This window comes from Marmota flaviventris, chromosome 5, assembly GCF_047511675.1.
Source record: "Marmota flaviventris isolate mMarFla1 chromosome 5, mMarFla1.hap1, whole genome shotgun sequence".
Lineage (NCBI taxonomy): Eukaryota > Metazoa > Chordata > Mammalia > Rodentia > Sciuridae > Marmota > Marmota flaviventris.
The window spans coordinates 64,019,777-64,040,631 of NC_092502.1; the positions used below are offsets into that span (position 1 = coordinate 64,019,777).

Consider the following 20,855-nt stretch of genomic DNA (forward strand, 5'->3'; position numbering starts at 1 on the left):
TTTACCCAGAGATGGTGTATCTGGGGTACCTTGCTTCTCAAGCCCAGTCACAGGCCCCCTGGGGACACAGTGCCCCTGCAGTGTGCTCCAGCTGTTGTGATTTCAGACTCTGAATGCTCTCGCTTGTAGGGGAGAGGAGCCAACTGTGCAGTTTCCTCTCACTTATGACCAAGGAGACTAATTAGGCCCCTAGCAGTGCATCCCCCACATACCCAGACATAGTGAAATCATTTTCCATAGAGGGCCCAGTTGCCTTGCTCCGGGGGGGGGGGGGGGGGGGGGCGCCGTCAGGACTGCTAGTCCTCTCTCATCTCCAAGTGTTCAGTTGGGGAGCCAGAGGTCCCAGCCCACCCCCCAGCTGGAATCCAAACTCCTGGCTCCTTCATTCCAGCCTCAGTAGAGGCAAAGGGACTCCAGCCCTCAGACCCTCATCTCAGCTCCTTTCCCCTTGTGGCCTCTCAGGGCAGACGTTTGTTTCTCTGGTCCCCCTACACCCCCACTCTTCTCCTACCTTGGGGAGATCTGTTCTCAGTCAGGAAAGGAATAAGGGCATTTTTCCATTTGGATGAGTTTCTTTGTGTGTGTTTATTAAATTCAGCTTGAGCTGAAAGATTTTATCACATTGTCTAAATGGAGACAGCTGCTGTACTGAGTTTCTTGGTGCATTTCTGCAAGTGACTTAAGAGTGAGAAGTCTTTTCCTCTGGGTACCAACAAGGGCAAGTTTCAAATTTTCAAGTTGGCAGATAGTCTGAGAGGCCTACTATGTGCCAGGCCTTGGAGAGAGAGGATGAAGAATGGGCTCCTTTTCTCATTGGCACAAGCCACAAGGGTTCCATGACCACATCTGATATTTGGTTGTAACTGATGAACGCCTCACTGCCCTGGACCCCAGTGTCAGGTACCATTGATGGGTCTTCATGTTGCCATTTCTAATCTTGCAGCTGTAGGAGAACCATGGATTTTAGAGTAGGGCTTTCCAACATGAGCAATACGTTAGAATCACTAGGTTTTATGGATTCCAGAGATTCTGATTGAGTAGTTCAGTAGTAGGGTTCAGGAAAGTGTATGTTGAAGATGTATCCCTGGTGAATGTATTTGGAAATTACTGCTTGAGCTAGCTTCACCTTCTGCATTATCCTTGCACACCTGTACCATGCAGAAAGTGAGTGTCGTGTAATTCCCAAGAAACTCTGGCTGTGAGCCTTCACCTTTAATTACTTGGGGCAATTCAGAGTGAATACCCACAAGAGTTTGGAAGAAATATTATCCAGTCCAGACTCAACCAATGAAAACTACAAGAATGAAAAGTGGAGCTGCTTCATCAGGAAAAAATCAGTTTCTGACCTTGTTGGGTTTCTTTTTTCTTCCCTTTTTGTATTGGTTTTAGTACCTGCATTTGCATTTTTCCTTTTTATTCCATAAAAAAACAAGAGGAGTTCTTTTCCAGGTGGTCATAATTCTTTCTTCTAGATCTCATAGTTGCAAAGTGAGACAAGGCTTGCTCCATTCACCATTTCCCCTGCAATACCAGAATACTCCCAGGCCATTAGGCTAGGCTTGCTGGAGCAGAAGTTCTTAGGAACCAGTTATTTCAGAGTGAATGCCAGCAAAACTGTAGATGTAGTGGCTTAGGGTTTCTGCCAGTTCCAATTAGCCCCTGTGTGTGTTCACTGCCCAGCCACCTGCTTCTTTGTGAAAGCTGGCCAGAAGTCAGAGGAATTTAGCAACCAACCACGAGGGGCAGGCAGTTCTGCAGTATCCACAACGAAGTTAAATAGAATTTGAACCAAAACACTAATTTAAGTAATGCTGTCTAGAGTCATTATTTTGTCTGGTTAAATTCTGAATCCATTAATTTAAGCCACGGTGTTAAAGCATAAAAACTGAGAGGGGTTTGGTAACTGTAGATTGCTAGGATTCAGCCTTGCATCTTCTGATCTGAAGGCCAGAATAGGGCCAGAAATCTTCATCACTACAAAAGCATCTCAGGTGATTGTGATGTAGGTGGTGGGTGAACCACACTTTGGGGAATGCAGCACTAAACCGTAAACTCCATGAGGTCAGAGGCTATATCACTTTAATTCAAGTGCTTAACCCAGAGCCTAGCATGAAGCTGATACTCAGCCCATTTTGTTTAATAAAAGGATTTAAAGTGCATGAATGAACAAACCAACAAGTTAAGCAAGCGTATGCTCAGAGGCAGCTGAAATAGATGACAAGTAAGTGATTTGATGTGACTTCTGATGCTTAATGCAGACAAAAAGCGGACCCTTTAATAGACTCACTGTCTTCCTCCTAATAAAAGGAAACCACGCTTAAATTTCCCCCCCACTTTTTAGTTAAGACTCTACCCTATATTTTAATTCTAAATATAGAATTAATATATTTGTTTCGGAGTCATTTTTTCTTCTCAAGCACATTTTTGATCAAACATACCAGTGTAATTTTTTTTTTTTCAAATCTTAGCTAAACTCGTTGAAGAACTTTAAAACTTTTTTTCTCATTCTAGGAGCAAACCCGGATGTTGGAAATTGGGATAACTGGCCCAGAAGGACATGTTCTAAGCAGACCAGAGGAGGTATGTTACAGGGCTGGAGGCCTAGGGGGTGGGGAAGGGGAGACAGAAGCAGTAGCAATGGGGGCTCTCTTTTTTACCAGCATCTTCTGGGAGACTCTTCTTATCACAGTCCTGGCCACCTAGCCATGGCCTGCCACTCCTTTGATTTTGAAGTGTTTCTGTTTGATCTTTTTCCTGAGCCACAAGTATACAAAGGTAGGAGTAAATATTGCTGAAAGGTGGTGAGAATTTATAAATACCAGACAGCAGTATTGGAACATTTCTTTCAAAGACTACTTTGGACTGATCCTGGCTCAAGGGCTGTGAGAAAATTAGAAAGGAATGTAAAGGAGATACTTCCTTTTGACCCCTTAATCTCTCTAAAGATAATACAAGTTGCAGTGTCCTCGGATTTTCAGTAGGAATGTTAAGTTTCTAATTTCTTTCTTCATCATTGTGAATCTTGGAGACATTTGTACTTATTCTTTATTTCATTTTGTGTTTTGAGTCTTGCAAAATTTTGCCTGTGAGTTTTTCACAGGGACCATGCCCATTGATTTGCATAAGGTGATGATTATATCCTGGTATGGAAGTTTCCCACATATAAAATAAATGATGATGTGCACCTATGTTTAGCAGCTGAAGAGCCAGTAACTAGTGACTAGTGACTAGTGACTGATTACATTTCTCTGGGATGTCCACAACTTACCTGCTGGCATGGGGCATAGAGCTGAGGCTGCCATATGGCTGCAACTTGGCTTTGGGACAGCAACCAGGGACAGGTACCTGGAGTGAATTTAAAGCTCTTCATGTCAGTGAAGCAAATCCTGTTTCTGTTGTTGTTCCAAACTATACAAGAGGTAAAAGAAAGAATCAAAACCAGAAAAGATGCCATTCCATTGCACATTGCTTCTAGAGCTTTTTTTAAAAAATTGAAATGTAATCAACAGATACAGAAAATTGTTCCTGTCATAAGGATGCAATTGCTTTTCACAAATTGGATACACTTGTTCAAGAAGCACACAGGTGTGATAGAGAACACTATCAACTCCCAGAAACTCCCTGGTGTCTAATAACATTTTTGTTGCCCATTGAAATAATGTATAAGTTTGTGATCGGGATTCTAATTGTACAAGGTGTTCCTGAGAAGTCTGTCTCTTTAGTAATTCTGGGTGCTTTGGAAAGCTTACACACCTGACTGAGTCTGTAGTAACTGCATAGATTACCTCAGTTATCCTTGCTGCTGCTCTAGGTAGTTGGCATTGTATTGCACAGGTAAAGAAGCTGAGGCTCAGAGAAGTTAAGCCACTGACTGATCATGTTTGAAGGATTGGAAAATCATTTATGCAGTGTGAGCAGGCCAGAATGATCAGCACTGTTTGTGAAACTTTGTAAATGCTGGTCACTGGAGAGAGGTGCTGGCAAGACGGATTTCTTCAGCAGCAGCCAGGGGATTTCAGAACAAAGTCTATTTTTGTTCCTTGGTTTGTTTTTTCAACCTCCTCCCCACCCCCACCATCCCAACCTTCTCTCAGTTCCGTCTCCTTTTTAGTAAAAAAAAAAAAAAAAAAGCCTCTGAACTGCAAATCTCTACAACCCTGGAAACCCTTTTGGGTGAAGTTGGAAGGTGATGTAACCTTCCAAAGATAGTCATGTTGTCGAAGTGTGGAAGAACCTGCAGTTCTGGAGGGAATGACATCAAAGGGGTCAGGGCTGAGGTCAAGGGGGAGCTGAAGTGGTCAGCAAAGGCGTGAGGGGGTAGGAATGAGTGTAGGAGGAGCTGACCCCTCTTCAACTCAGAGCACACGCAGATTCCATCTCAAGTGATGCTGTTCAGAGTAGAACCCCAGGCACAGAGCAGCCGCTCCTGGGTAGGGCCTCTGGGTGCTTCAGATGGGAGACTGCATTCACCTGCGCTAAGGGGCCTCCAGAATCTTGTCTGCATGGAATGAAGTGCAGCTTGAGGGTCGCCAGCTCAGTCATCAAGTTCCTGGAGCCTTTCTACTGATCTGCATCCACCACAAATAGTCACTGGTTTGCATTATACAACCACTGGGCATCTGCAAGCTATTTTTGGTGTTTTTTTTTTTTTTTTTTTAAAGCACGGGGCTGCACTAGCAAACCAGAAAGTCATATCCATACAAAAGGGATCTGTTGCTGATTGAATGGAAAAATGCCAATGTCTCTGCTCTGGGCTCAATTGAACTAACTGGGGCTTTGGGTAGTAACACAGACTCTCACCTGGTCAGAAACTGTGATCAGCAGTAAGACCTAGAGCCACTCCTCAAGGGACACTTGCTTTGGCCCACGAGTGGGAGGATTAACTCATTTAATCCTCCCAGCAGCCCTGATTGACAGGTCCTGTTAGTATCCCCACATCAAAGACAAGGAAATAAGGTATTGAGAAGTTGTGCAAGGTACCTGAAGTCACACAGCCTGAAGCAGAATCAGGACTCAGAATCAGGCCATGCGAGAGAGCCTGAGCTCTCGGATCCTACTTTGTTAATAAAATAAGGGAAAACACATTACTTCTTGCTTAATAAATGCAACTGGGTTACTTAGCATATTTGAAAACTTGAATTATACACTAGGGTGGGATGGAAGAGATCAATAATAAAAGAAGTCTTTGTGCTGAGAAGCCTGGGAATTATTTTTATAAGAAATGCCTCCTCGAATTAACCCTTTGCTGACCACCTATTGCTGCAGGGAAGGATTTGAGGAGCCACATGCCTAATTGCCTTTACTGGTTATTCCAGAGTGGATGGTGTGGTGATTGTATTTTCCCAAAGAATTTGCCCTGAGAAGAATAGGGAGCAGAGGCCTCCGTTTGGGTGCAGTATTTGTGATACCCCAGGGAAAGGAGAGAGGAGGTACAGGGAGAACTCTGGCTTTCGGGAGATCAGTACTTTCTCTGTTAAGTGATGATCTCAGGCAGCAGTCCTGTGCTTCACCCTCTCTTACCTCCATTTTACCAGGGAGGCTGGAAGCACCAAGGAGCTAAGTGAACACACACAGCAGGAGGGGGTGGGTCTGAGGCCATCCTGTTCCAGACCCTGCCAGGGTTTGAACCTCTGCATTGCTCACAGTATGTGGAGGTGCTGCGTGACAGGGGTGAGGCTCAGGTTCCTATTGACTCCTGGAAACCTTCTTTTTTCCTGCAGCTGGAAGCTGAGGCTGTGTTCCGTGCCATCACCATTGCCAGCCAGACCAACTGCCCCCTCTACATCACCAAGGTCATGAGCAAGAGTGCAGCCGATCTCATCTCACAAGCCAGGAAAAAAGGTGATTTGTGCTTCTAAGATCTCAGAGCCAGTGATGTACTGCAAAGCCCCTTTCCTCCCTGGCTGGTCCATCCTTCCCTCCCTGGCTGGTCCATGTAATATCAGTGCTCACTGCCTTATTGCCTTGCTCTCTAGAGAGCCTCTGCTACACCCAGGATCTTGAGATTTCTTCCACCTGTATATGAGCAAGCAGAGGCAGTGATTTGTCTAAGACAACACAGCTCAAATCAGTTCTTCTGAGACTCAGTGCACCTTCCTTCCTCTTTTTGATCTGTCATTTTCGGTTCACATTATCTGAACTTTATAAATGGACTTTTTAGTCTCCATTGCACTGATTACCCCCAACTGGCTTCAACAAGCAAACAGAAGTCAGTGGTTGGTTGTGGGTATTTCAGGCATAGATCGATTGAGGGGCTTCAACAGTGGCATTAGGACTCTATCAATCTTATTCCCTTCTTGACTCTCTTTCCTGCCTGATGGCTTTATGTTCAGTAGATGACAAGAATAGAAGCCAGGAGACACCTTTTTTCTTCAGTTCTTGGTGAGACATGATGGAGAAGTAGAACACATCTTTTGCAGCAGCTCAAGCAATAATGTCCAGGAGCATGTAATTGTCTTGGTTGTGACCATATTCACATCACTGCACCAAAGACAGCTGTGGGGATGGATGGTCTAATGTGGCCAGGATTGGGGGCAGAATGCAGGGACAGGGCCCCACTGCCTGAGCACACAGTTTAGCACAAGGTATTTTAGCAAAGGGGCTGAATGGGTCTCCAGAGGATGTTTAAAACCATGGCTTCATGACCCGGGGCTCTATCCCTGTCAGCTTCTGCCTTCTCCTTTTCTCCACTCCTGTTTACTTGGGTTTCAGTTGCTTGGCTTGTGCTTAGCTTAAGTGTACTCCCATTTCAAAGCTCTCTGTTTTTGGTCCCTGGGCTTGATTGTGAAGTCGGGGGAATGAATGGTATGGTGGAGAAGCTGGAGATAAAGGTTCTGTGTTTGGTTGTGAAAGAGAATTGACCTTGCCTAGTTGTTCAGTGGCTACTGCTGTGTAGTGTCAGTGTCCGCCCTGGTGGTGGAGAGACCCAAGATGAGTGATTCATCTGCCCAACTAGTCTAAAAAACTCCATGTGTGGGTGAGTGACTGGAGTGGCTAAGAATAGTCCCAGCTGATGGCCAACTGGGTTTTCAACTGCCTGGCCTCTGGCTGAGAGTAGTCCCTTTCTTACGGGAAGGAGTCTTATCACTTGTCTGAGGTAGGTTCTGAGGCATCTTCAACCTCCTCATGTTCATACTAGACTTGCTGTTTTCTCTTGCAGTATTTAAATGCCTCCAGTGAAATAGCAGTTGTTCCCCTGGGTGGTGTGAGTCATTGGAAAGCAGGAAAGCAGCCCAATGTTCTGTACCCATTCTTGGTGGTGGAGACAGGGAGAGAGAAAGGAGAAACTGTATGGGGGCCCCCATCCCTACCACGCTGGCCATAAACACCCACCATCTTCACCCTCTCATGCCTTCTGTCTGATGGCTTTATCTTGCCTGGGACTCATCACCAGGATATCCTGGGCACCCCGGAGCATGGGACATTTCAGTTGTATGCTGGTCTTATTTCAAACTTCATAGAGAAAATTCCTCCTCCTTAGTCTTCTGGCTCCTGATTCTCTGGCAAGAGAACTTGTGCAGCTGTGCCTCCAGGGTGGAAGGGAGGTCCTATTTCAGTGATGAAAAACTGGCTGCTGAGATTGAAGCCAGTAAACATCTCATAGATTGTCATTCTCAGGGAAGAGCCTTCCAAGCAGGAAGGCAGAGGCTCACAGTGCTTACTCTTCCCTTCCTGACCGTGTTTCTGTTTAAGTTCTTGTAAGTTTAATCACCTACCACCAGGACTCTTAAGCAGCTCAGCATGGCTGCCCAGAATTAATATTAAAAAGCTACAATTTAATGAGAACCAACTCTAATACCCAGCACTGAGATAAATACTTTATATTTATTATTATGCAGAATTCTTAAGGAACTCTGAGGCATGTGCTGTGGGCACTGCCATCACCCTTTTCATTTGTAGGAATTGTAGTATGACCTGTTTAGATGTCCCAGGTAGGAGAGCTAGTACTCCTAGTGACAATCTTTGTTTTTTATATTTCCATGCTAAGTGTAGCCCAAAGAGACAGTTCCTCCATTGTTAAGGTTGCATTTTTTCTCAATAGTAGATGAGTGCTTGCCTTGAATTTCTTTTTTTTTTTTTTTAATGGTCAAAAAACACTTTTATTTATTTTTTTCTTTTTTTATTGGTTGTTCAAAACATTACAAAGCTCTTGACATATCATATTTCATACATTAGATTCAAGTTGGTTATGAACTCCCAATTTTACTCCAAATACGGATTGCAGAATCACATCGGTTACACATCCACATTTTTACATAATGCCCTATTAGTAACTGTTGTATTCTGCTACCTTTCCTATCCTCTACTATCCCCCCTCCCCTCCCCTCCCATCTTCTCTCTCTACCCCATTTACTGTAATTCATTTCTCTCCTTGTTTATTTTCCCATTCCCCTCACAACCTTTTATATGTAATTTTGTATAACAATGAGGGTCTCCCTCCATTACCATGCAATTTCCCTTTTCTCTCCCTTTCCCTCCCACCTCATGTATCTGTTTAATGTTAATCTTTTCTTCCGCTCTTCCTCCCTGCTCTGTTCTTAGTTGCTCTCATTATATCAAAGAAGACATTTGGTATTTGTTTTTTAGGGATTGGCTAGCTTCACTAAGCATAATCTGCTCTAGTGCCATCCATTTCATTTTTTCATTTATTTGTGGTCCTGCATACTTTAGTTTGGTCAATATTTTTAGAGAGCTCTTGAAATTCTCCTAAGTTACATGTTGATCCTTTTTATGGGCACCCCATAAAAACAGGGCTGCTATATGCAAATCACACCATTGCTTTCTTCTCTTGCCTATGGCAAACATCACTAATCAATCAGAAATCTATTTTAGTGAGACCAGAAGCATTATTAAGATTCTTCCCTACCTATAATTCTAGATAACCATTACCAATTGATTGGAATTGAAACAAAGCAAAATTTCTTGATAATCCTGGCCATAGAGCCTCCCAGAATGTGACCATATACAAACTTTGATGGTGAAAGATGGATGACCAAAGACTGAGGGTTTATACAAAGCATCCTTGGCCCAAGGTGCTGGCATAGATTAACTTGGTACCAACCAACTTTCTATGAGACATCTTTTGCCTTCTGTATCATTGTCTCTTCTTCCTTAAGAAGCTCAACTAAAGCTTAGATCAGTGTATTTTCTATTTTCCTTCCTCACCTGATTCCCCTGGTTCCCGTCACAGATTTCCAGAAGCCAGCCTCATCATCTATGGCCACATGTCAGGTGTTTGGGTCTCCTGGAGCAAGTCACTTCTTTCGTCAGATTAAGAAGTAACAAACTCAATGAAAATACTCATGAGAGCTCATGGATTTGACTTTCTGGAAACAAAAGTGTGATCTTATAAAAAAGAATCTAGCAATTCCCATTGATGCAGGGCACATTCAGGGCTTTGAGCCCTATAATGGAAAAAAAGTGGGAGGTAAAGAAATATGTATTTCCTGAGAATCACCTGTGTGCCATATCCTTCATATCTGAAAAAATCCTTTAATTTAACAAGCCTGGGAAGTAGACATCATCTCATTTCATCCATTCTAGGGCGTACCTTGCATTTCAATATTTCTGAAATAAGGATGAATCTTGTAATAAATATATATTTTTCTTTGCCTCAAATTTTAATTTTCCTCAAAATTTGTGGATTAATACTGCATCTAACATTCTTTCTATCCAAGTAATATGAAATTCCTCACATTTAGCACAAAGAAAAAAAAAAGCCTAGAAAAGGTGGGAATGTGGACTTGAACCCAGATCTGCCTAACAGCAGAGCCATAGCCTTGGGTAGGCTTAGGAGCTATGATTAAATATGGCTCAGTGCAGCATATACTTAATGCAAATCCATTGCCTATTTCCCCCCTTCCAGGAAACGTGGTCTTTGGAGAGCCCATTACTGCCAGCCTTGGTACAGATGGAACTCATTACTGGAGCAAGAACTGGGCCAAGGCGGCTGCATTTGTGACATCCCCGCCTCTGAGCCCTGACCCGACCACTCCTGACTACATCAACTCCTTGCTAGCCAGGTTGGTGCAGGATTGTAGAGCTGCAGGGGTTTTGTGGGGGCATCTTGGGGCCAGCTGGGATGGGGGCTGCAGCTGTTCCGTCCACCAGCTAGAAGTTCTCCTGCAGGCTTGAGTACAGAACACAGGCTCTCCCCCATTGTATTTCAAATGATAATACAGTCACAATGTGGGTAATGGTCACAGCAGTGAATACCTGTGTGTGCCCAGCTAGGATGAAACTCCACACATGATCTCACTTGCTCTTCCTAGCAACTTTACAAGTGAGGCTCTGCTATCCCCAATTTACAGATTAAGCAACTCTAAGCCAAAAAAGTTAAAATAATTTGCCTAAATTCAAATAATCAACCATGATGACACTTAGCCAAAATTATAGGGATACTCATTTGTTGCTCTGTGTACATGTAAGATCAGGCCATCACTCCTTTGAGGTCCTTTGGTTTTGCTACAAATGAGATGATCTCATCCCACCCCCTCACCTTCCAGATGAGGTAACTGAGCCTACAGAGGGGAAAAAAGCTCATCCAAGCTCACACAGACAGTAAGGATTAGGAAAGGGATTTCAAACTCTGGCACTGGACACTGGACTCTGGTCCCCGTGGGGCCCCAGCCATACCACCTGTTCACACAGAGCTCTTCTCCTTTTCCAGTGGGGATCTTCAGCTCTCTGGCAGTGCCCACTGCACCTTCAGCACTGCCCAGAAAGCCATTGGGAAGGACAACTTCACTGCCATTCCTGAGGGCACCAATGGTGTGGAGGAGCGGATGTCTGTCATCTGGGACAAGGCCGTGGTAAGGGACTGAGGTCATGGGACGGTGGCCAGGACCCAAATATCCATGGGCCAGATCAGAGCCTCCTGTACCAACCAAGCCTGAGGCACAGCTCCTCCAGCCTGCCCTGGGGAGGAGGCTCAGGGTTTGGGTTGTAGGGACTTACCTTCTAGTGATGAGTCCTGAGGTCTAGGATTCTAAGGAGACCTTCATCTAGAATGTTAAGAATTCAGAACCAAACACACAGTTCTTTCACCTCCCTGCATGCGTCATCTGCAGTTAGAATACCAGTGAATTAATTCTTTTCATTTGGAGCGTTCTATGGCTTCTTTTGAAAGGTCTACACATAGCACTTTGAAATGGTAAGCAGTGATTCTGTACCCAGTCATCCTGCTCATCAAGGATGCCCTGTATTGCGAGCATGAGATCATCCAGGCTGCTGTTTACCAATGTCTCTGGCAAAGTGGCCTCACTTTTTAATTGTCCTCATTTACATCACAAGGGCTGGTAAAAGAAATAGCCAAGTAAATAAAGACCTCTCCAAGATTTTAGTAAATTGACTGAAACATCATTAATAATAAATTCATTATTAAGTCAATTACTTCCCTATATTCAGCACCAAATAGAATACATATGAGCTAGTGCCCCATTCATCTACATAGTTAACCCATGGACTCACTTCTCTTCTCGGTCCCCAAGAAGCTCAAGGCTAGCCTTTAAATGCAGTTCCTTCCTTACTCAGGCTTTTTATTGAAAAGGTAAAATATGAAACCTTTTGTCTCTTCTTTCACATAGTTAAGCTTCTGTATTTTTTTTACACTGTTCTGTATTTGTGAATGTATGTACATATGTATGTAGGTATGTATGCATGCTGGCACTCTACAGATTTGTTTAAAAGTAATACACATCCTCCTGTGCTGCATAATGACATTTAGGTCAATGATGGAGTATATAAATGGCCCTGTAAGATGATCTCACTTACTGATAGCCCAGCTTGGTTTGTGTAAGTACACTCTATGAGGTTCACGCAACGACAAAATCACCACCAACAGTTTTCTCAGGACATATCCTCATTGTAAAGTGATGCATAACTATATTTTGGAGTTGCCAATGTAATATATGCTTAATAAAAAACACTTGGAAACCTCAGACAAGCATGTACATGAAAAAAAAAAAAACCTCAAAATTCTGCAACCCAGGGGTAACTATTATTGTCACCGAGGATCTTGTATATTTGTCCTACGAGCACATAAATACACACACACATATCTAAAAAGTCACATCAAAATCACATTTCTTTTTACTGTGAACTCTGTCTAATCCTTTTTGGAAATATAAGAGGTAAATAAGTAAATGTATATACATATCCAGAAAATGCATTCTGCTGGAGCATTAACTTTCATCTTAAACCACGAGTTTACCCTCTTTGCCTGGTTAACATGACAGCCCAGCTCTTCCTGGTGAGGATTTGTGCTCACTAATTCATGGGTACTTCTTTGGATTTCTGATCCTCTTCCTTTGAGCCCAGAAGCCTCGCATTTGTTGATATAGAGAAAGAGATGGATATATAAATTTTTTGTATTTCAATAGGCCACTGGGAAAATGGATGAAAACCAGTTTGTGGCTGTGACAAGCACAAATGCTGCCAAGATCTTTAACCTGTATCCCCGCAAGGGAAGAATATCTGTGGGTTCTGACAGCGACCTGGTCATCTGGGATCCAGATGCTGTGAGGATTGTCTCTGCTAAGAACCACCAGTCGGTGAGTGTGGGCTGGCCAGAGTGCAGGGATGGAGAGTGCCTGCAGAGAGCTTGGCCATGAGAAATTCGTTTGTGTGGTGTGCCAGCATACTTAGTCCAGGGAGGGCTGCAATAATGACCCATTCCCAGATCTTAGTGGCTTAAAACTTAAACTGTTTGTTTCTCATTTCTGCTTTCCAAAGTGGCACGGCAACAGAGGGACTGTGTCACTCAGGGATGGACAATGATGGTGTCTCCACCTCTGCCCATACTCCTGTGATTGCTGAGGCTTAGACAGACTCTATGTTTTGAGAGGAGGGGAAAATATAAATATTTTTGTCACATTCCTATTCATGTGGAAGATAATAATCAAACCTAATACCTTCAAAAAATACTTATTAGTAAAATAGCAAATATTTTTTTTTAATATTTATTTTTAGGTGTTGATGGACACAACACAATGCCTTTATTTTTATGTGGTGCTGAGGGTTGAACCCGGGTCCCTCCCATGCTAGGCGAGCAGCACTCTATCACTGAGCCACAATCCCAGCCCAATAGCTAATATTTTTAAGCATTTATGTTTCAGGCACTGTGCTTTTAGCTCATTGAATTTCCAAAACACTCTCCCACAGACAGGTACTTTTATTACCCCCATTTTATAGATAAGGAAATGGAAGTACAGAGAAATTAAATAATGTATGCAACAAGTCAATGGTGAAGCTAACATTGAAACCCAGACAACATGACTGCAGCTGATGTCCTTAACCACTTTGTAGTAATGTATCTCCCTTGTTGCATAAGCAAAGCAAGTAGGGAGAAACCCATTCTGAGTGGTAACAGTCTTTGCTTAAACATCACGTCATGTCACAAAACATGATTTTGAGCCAGCAGGGACCCACGTATTCCCTCAATCCACGCTCTCAACACAAGACTCCATGTATAGCAGCCCTGGTGGTTTTTCAGTTTCTCTTTGAATACTGCCAGCAACAGAAACTGACTGGTACTTGAAGATCTTTATCAAGTTTGGACACTTTTCTTTGCTAGAAGCCCAGTCTTTATACTTTGTAAGCATTGGTTTCCTGGTGCCTTCTATCCATGACAGCTTGCAGACACACTGTGAGCTATTCCTGGCTTACCTGGTGACCCATTTCCTAGGGACACTGAAGGCAACACAAAAGGTAACCTTGGTCTTCTTTTCCTTTCCCTACACCCATGCTGTTGCTTTGCCTCACCTGTCTCTAGGCTGCAGAATATAACATCTTTGAAGGGATGGAGCTGCGTGGGGCACCTCTGGTTGTCATCTGCCAGGGCAAGATCATGCTGGAAGATGGCAACCTACATGTGACTCAAGGGGCAGGCCGCTTCATCCCTTGCAGTCCATTCTCCGACTATGTCTACAAGCGCATTAAAGCCAGGAGGAAGGTAAGGAGCAGGTGGAACCCCAGAGGTGGGGCAGGGGCTGTGTGTCCCTTTCAGGCTCAGGGATAGTGACCACCACGAGTTTCAGAGGGGCCTGCGTTCTCCAGACCCTGATAAAGAAAACTATAGCAGTGATCTCATCTTCAGGAACAATACACAGACTTAACATGCTATGGAAGGGAGTTTGAAAACATTTTGCAAAAAAAAAAACAACAACTTTTTTCCAAATGACTTCCCTATATTTTATAGTGCTTTTATTTAAAAGAATTTAAAATTTCAACATTGCACTGTAATATTAGTTTATTTTTAATAAAAACAAATTACTCTTACAGGCTTAAAATGAGAAGTAGTCTGCACCTCCCTGTCCCTGTCCCAGCTGGCCCAGGATTGCTTCACAGGGGCAAATGCTCACAAACTTGAGTTATTGGGGTCAAGTAAAATCCTATTAATGTCCCTGATTTCACACACACACACACACACACACACACACACACACACACACACGAACACAGGTGGCTCTAGTTAACTGAGGGATGAATGGGAAAATTCCTTTTCCCATTCGTTCTCCTCCCCTCTTCACTCTCCAGACTACCCTCCTATAACCTTAATCCAAAGCAAGATTAGAGGAGCCCTGAGATTGCAGAATTTGAGCTCCACATTCCAGGTTTTTCCTGATTGAGAAGGGAATGAAACTCAAACTTCCCTAATATCAACTCTTTCTATTAATGTGACTTAGATTCTGAAACCAAAGGAAAGCTGATGATCTGGAGTTCTTGGTTTGGGGAGAACAGATACAGTCATCATTCCATGTGTCATTAGCTTCTGCAGATTAATGAGCTTGGCTCCTGTGCCTGCTCTGAGTCACTGGCATGGAGGGAAGGATGGGCAGCAGCACCCCCTTGGAATTCTGCACTGACCCATGCTGGACTGTCAAGCGCGCCTAGCAGTGGGTCTTCCCTGCCTCCCTCAGGGCCCTGCTAAGACCTAGGTGGAGGTTGCCAGCCGACTGTACTGCTGCTGTGGGTGGTCTGGCAGTGTTTGTCTAATAGACTGTAAGCCCCTTTGGGGAAGGCACTGTGTTTCATGTGACTGTAAACCCCAACCCTTGGCACAAGGCCCAGCACAGAGTACTTGGTTGATGTTGCTGGCTGGCTCCACAGTCCAGGGCAAGTTCACAGCCACAGCTAGAGGTCATTGGGTCAGACCACAGACAGACTCAAACTTCAGGGCCAGCCAGCTCGTCTCTGTGCTGAAGAAGAGCTCCCTTGTGATCCCATCCTGGCCAGCATGTCCAGCCTCACATCATACTGCCACCCTTCCTAATCGCTGCACTGCAGCTGTGTGATGTTTCTTACACCCCACAACATCTCTGCGTTCAGCTCTTGGTACTTGCCGATCCTCTGCCATCCACACCACTCCTCTGCATCCCCCCACTGGCTTCTCCCACCTCCATTCCCTACCCCATAACAGGGTCTTTGGATCCTTCAGAGGCAAGCTTGTCTTTCTAGAGGGCCCCTCAATGACCTCCTCCATGACACCTGCTTTATTTTGCACTAGTTCTCCCTTCCTTGAAAGTACCTGCGTTATCATTATTATATCCTGGTGCCCCACCCCCAACACACACTATTCACCGATACACTTATGCAACCTAGAGCAGACCCTAAATTGTTGAATGCTGATGTGTTTCTCTGGCTGCAGATGGCGGACCTGCATGCCGTCCCAAGGGGCATGTACGATGGGCCTGTGTTTGACCTGACCACCACCCCCAAAGGGGGCACCCCTGCGGGCTCTACCCGGGGCTCTCCCACTCGGCCAAATCCACCTGTGAGGAATCTCCACCAGTCCGGATTTAGCCTGTCAGGTGAGTGGGACAGGTTGATCCAGGGAGGAGAGAAGGAGGAGGGGAATGTCAGTGTGCACCCTTGAAGCTAGAGTGTGATCCTAAGAGCTCAGCCTGAGTGTTTTCCAGCCCAGAGCTGGGCACAGTCTTTAGGGAGAAGGTTACTAGGGCAAACAGGAAGGTTTGCTCTATCGGTGAGGGTGAAAAAAAATCAGACAAGCCACAGTCAAGTTAGAGATCAAGTTCAAACGATGACAAATTCTGCTCAGAGATCAGACCTGGCTGGGGTTAGAAGCAGGGCAGAGGAGTTGATTTCCACTATGAAGTGATTTTCTACATTAACCTATGAGAATTGGGCAGTATGTTGTGTGTGGGGGGTGTTTTTTTGTTTTGTTTTTTTTTTTTAAAAAACTGTTCAGGGTTAAAGAACACTCAGACTATTTTTATCCTTAAATAGCAGTAGCTTCTTTTTTTAAAAAAAATTTTGTTTTAGTTGTTCAATGGACCTTTATTTTATTTATTTATACATGGGGCTGGGGATCAAACCCAGTGCCTCACACATGCCAGGCAAGTGCTCTACCACTGAACCACAACCCCAGTCCAGCAATAGCTTCTTTTAATGTAGGATTTTTATTCTAGTCTCCCTTCCCTAGTAGTAACAATGCTAATGGTAGTTTCGATTGATTGGACATTTACCATGTGTTGCCTATATTATTAATCTTTTCTTTAAGAACGTTTCTACAAATAGAAAATAATCATTCAAGGGCTGGGGCTGTAGCTTAGTGGTAGAGCACCCACCTTGCACTTATGAGGCACTGGGTTCTATCCTCAGCACCACATAAAAATAAATAAAGATATTGTGACCATCTACAACTAATATATATATATATATATATATATATATATATGAAATATATATATATATATGTATGTATATGAAAATAATCATTCAATTGCTCCATAATGAATAGGATTCATATGGGGAAAAATGTAGATTTGCATCTCTACAACACACTATTTAAATGTGAGAGAAGCAAGATAATATGAAAGAAAAGATATATTTAAAGGGAAAATCTCAGTCTATAGGGAAAGGAAAATCAGTGAAGAATGGAAGAAGCAGGAAAAACAGGGAGGAAAAGAGATGAGAGAAGTAGAGAAAGACAAAGGAAAAGTGCTTAAGATTTTATGAATCTTTGCCAGGGGTCCGGACGTCCCAGGAAACTTCGTATGTGTGTTGGACTCATTCCATTGCTCCCTGGCTCCCTTAATCCTTAAGCTTTCAGTGGCTCCTTTCTGAATGGATCCAGGCACAGGCTGATGCTTTCTTTTGTGTAGCTGCAGGGACCTGACCACCCCACTTCAAGCTGTGGGGTGTTGGGCAAGTGACTGCGGCTCTCACACTGGTGAGACTCCATGGGGTACCCCTTGAACTCTTCAACATGGCCAGCCACAATAATGCAAGCAGCTATCTTTCGTATCCTTATCATTGTTGTTCTTCCTAGTATTATTATGAGCCTTAGATGAAATCTAAATAAGAACTTGGCTGTTCCTACCAGAAGGTCATTTTCCAGGGGCTAGGGGAGTGCATATGAAAAGTTAAAAAAAAAAAAAAGCTCCATCTAAGTTTCTTGGGAGATGAGGCCAGGGAGACACTTACTCTCTTACATTCTTTAATCAATTTATTTTTTACCATTACCCCTTCTCCACCACAGGCACCCAAGTGGATGAGGGGGTCCGCTCGGCCAGCAAGCGCATCGTGGCGCCCCCTGGAGGCCGTTCTAATATCACATCCCTGAGTTAAGCAACCTCTCCCTGAAGAGAGGGGCAGATGCAAGAAGAGATTTTTTTCCAAGCCAAAATGGTACACCAATGTTTAAGAAGGAAAGCGAATCCAAACGGCTGTGATCTAAAGAATCAATAAGCCTCAAGCCTTATGTTTCTCCATGTTACGCTCGCTTGCCTAGCTTTACGAATATTGCTTTGTTTTCTGTTTATGCATAGCCTTGGTTTGTTTGACCCTCTCCCTCATTTACATGCATGCAATCAGACAGGCCACTAAGGTAAAAGAGTCTGCTATATTATAGTGTTGAGAGCGTGTGTAGTGCTGCATCTTATGACAAGGGGACAGACAAAGCTGGGATGTCAGGAAAATGAACAAAAGGGACACAGATTATTTGGGGTGAGTGGGTGGTGGGAGCCCAGAGCAAGATGGAGGGTGCAGAGGGCTAGGGTAGGGCGTGTAGAAGGGAGGTGGGTGGGCCAGTTGAGCTGACGGGGTATTGTGTATTGTGTCGATGAAGCGTGTTTATTTTCATGAAAGGTGGTCACTTGTGGCAGCCCTTACTTTATCACAGTGCCCCAGGGTCTGCAGAGAAAGCGGGGATCTCTGGGTTCTGGACTTTGTCATGTCCCTCCCTAGTAGATTTTGTTCCTTTGAATGCTAATTAAAACGCCAAAACCCAACCATTTCTTCCACCTGCTTGATTATGCCAGTGTTTGCTGGGGCCTCTTTCTCAATGTTGCTTTCGAACCTTCTTTCCTGGTGGTGGGAAGGCCAGACTGGGAGAGAGCAAATGACACTTCTCTTCCTCTAGTCCTTTCTGTCTCTTTGGTGCTCTTGATAAGTAGTAGCTGAGAGCAAAGCACAGGTCTTCAGCATGGAGGGCCGCAGAAACCTAAGTTCACTTCCCTATAGACATGGGAAAAGTCACCTCTCCACAGACGAGAAGAGCATGCGTCTGGCATCCTGAGACCAGATTTTAGCTTGCGTGGGGCAGAATGAAGGGCCTCTCTTGGCAGCAGTGAGTGATGCTCTTGATCTCCTGAGATCAGGCACAGCATGACTAAAAAGGAGTTATTCACTAACTTTCACTATGAAGAGGTAATCTCAGCTTATGTGGGAGTCAAGCAGGGATTTGAGAAAGCCAGTCTGGAGCAGAGGGAGCTCATTACATAACTTGGTTCCATTTTTCAATTCTAAACCATCTATTTCCTCTTCCATTAGCTGATCCTTGGGGGGGACTTTTAGTTTCGGTACTAAAATCTCTGAGGTGAGTGGAAGTGACGTGACATGGCCTTCCTGATGGTACACATAAAAGAAAGTAGCACCAATGTGTCCATTTCCTCTATCAGGCCACCTCTGAAAACTCAGTGATGGACCAAGTTCTATGAGCAAGGCAAGGATGTACAGAACTGAGAGACCCTTATGCAGGAAGAAAATATTCAACCTGGGATCCAACTTCCATGCCGTGGGGAATACAGCTGGTAGAACCCATAACTCTGTGTACTAAGTACTTTGAAGAGAAGAGCAGGCCTCAGACACCTTTTCAGTGCTTAGGAGAAACCATTACCTCTGACTGCATGTTCTGATTTTTTTGTGTGTGTGAGGTTTTTTTTGGTCTGTTTTTTCTCTCTCTCCCTCCCTCCCTGCCTCTGGTGCTGGGGATGAAACCCAGGGTCTTGCACATGCTATACAAGCTCTCTACCACTGAGCCACACCCACCTGCCCCCTAGGCCTGTCTGCAGGTTTTAATAAGTTGAGAACTAGAGAAAAGTGAACACTTGACTACAAAATTATTTAGAAATACCTAAGGAAGAGTATTTCTCCAAGCAAGCTACTTTCTGTTCTAGTCATGAAAAAAAGACTTTCACCTCATAGTAGGGAATCTTGCTATTTTAAGGCTCTTATGGTGCTTTTTTTTAAGGGAAACTTAAATAAAAAGTAAAATGTAGCTTTAATTTACAATTCAAACATTTGGGGGCCTTTCAAGGAACTCAGAATGACTTTCATGTACAAAGGGAGTTTGCCAGATCTGAAACATACCTCAGGAGCCAGGCTGGGCTTTAGAATAAGCGGCAGTACCAGCCATGGCCACCAGATGGAGGAAAATACACATAAATAAACTAGTCTGAGCACCCACCTGCTGTTCACCACCATCTGCTCTGAGATTACCAGTCCTTGGCCCACTAATCCTTCCAAGCCCTCTCCATGCCATGAGATAAATCTTCCATGAGCAAATGGGTCATCTGTACTGCACTGGGAGTATTCACCCAGGACTTTCTATTCTACACAAACAGTCCATTCCGTAGGGAAAAAACCCTTGATGCTCAAGATGGGCAATGTTTTAGGAAGTCTCCCAATCAATCTCTCTTGCCATTAGTAACATTTAAGTATAGCAATTCCAGAGAATTCCTTGAATATACATTTTCAATGTATATTCAATTTTATTCTGTTCTATAGACGCATTGAACAGCCCTATACAAGGGGCTTGGGGGTGGGGAATGACAATGAGTCATGATGCTCTTCAAGTTCACTGGCATCTCATCCAAGTGTGGAGGGCTAACTGGGTCTTCAGTCTCACTCTCAAGATAGCTTTTTCCACCTCATCTCTTGGCCTGGCCCGTCTGTGAGGATGGCTTTGCCATCCCCCAACCTTCTTTCATTGTTTCTAAGCCCAGATGGAAATCCACTGGAGTCCTGGCTGAGAGGGTCATAGGTGTGGGTAGTTGAGGGGATATCTATGGAACTGTTGAATCAGCTACCCTAGTATGAATGTTTCTTTTTCTCCTAAGTTTCCTAAAACTAGTAGGATTATAGTTAACCTGAAAATGGCTTTTTTCAAAATCCAGTCATCCTTTGGCCTTTTGCTTTATGACTATACCCAGAGAGTCATTCTCACAAGGCCTGAATCCTTAGCCTGGACTCCATTTTGCTCACCCTGAGATACCCCTTCAATAGGGTGTATGGTTCCCAATCTTGGTTCTTGCCACAAGACTCCCAGGCCTTCTCCCCTGCATAACCCCAGCTTGAGTCCCAGTTGCGCTCACGGGCTATTCTGAGCAGCCAGTGTTCCTCATAAGCTCCCCCTTTGAGAAATGGTGTGTGGGTGTTCAGTCCTGTGCCTGGTGGATATGGACAGACAGTAAATCTCCCTGTGATCTGTGCTAGCTGTGAGGCAGCTCTGGAACGTGAAGAGCTGTTTGGTTTGAACCGTGAAGAAAACTGTGTATTGAATTAGCTGAGATTAAAGACAAAAAAGAAAAAGAAAAAAAAATTCATCAAGTGAC

At 44.0% G+C, this 20,855-nt stretch overlaps 1 protein-coding gene across 2 annotated transcripts in view; it reads left to right on the top strand.

Moving 5' to 3' along the window:
- Nucleotides 1–20,850, top strand: part of Dpysl3 (dihydropyrimidinase like 3) — a 107,250-nt gene extending 86,400 nt beyond the window's left edge. For both annotated transcript variants that reach the window (XM_027927654.2, XM_027927655.2), the window contains exons 7-14: nt 2,512–2,580; nt 5,721–5,841; nt 9,866–10,022; nt 10,670–10,811; nt 12,381–12,551; nt 13,772–13,951; nt 15,647–15,809; nt 17,501–20,850. In XM_027927654.2, coding sequence (XP_027783455.2) covers nt 2,512–2,580; nt 5,721–5,841; nt 9,866–10,022; nt 10,670–10,811; nt 12,381–12,551; nt 13,772–13,951; nt 15,647–15,809; nt 17,501–17,589 — 1,092 coding nt within the window. In that variant the 3' untranslated portion in view covers nt 17,590–20,850. The remainder of the gene's footprint in view (nt 1–2,511; nt 2,581–5,720; nt 5,842–9,865; nt 10,023–10,669; nt 10,812–12,380; nt 12,552–13,771; nt 13,952–15,646; nt 15,810–17,500) is intronic.
- The last annotated feature ends 5 nt before the right edge of the window (nt 20,851–20,855 follow it).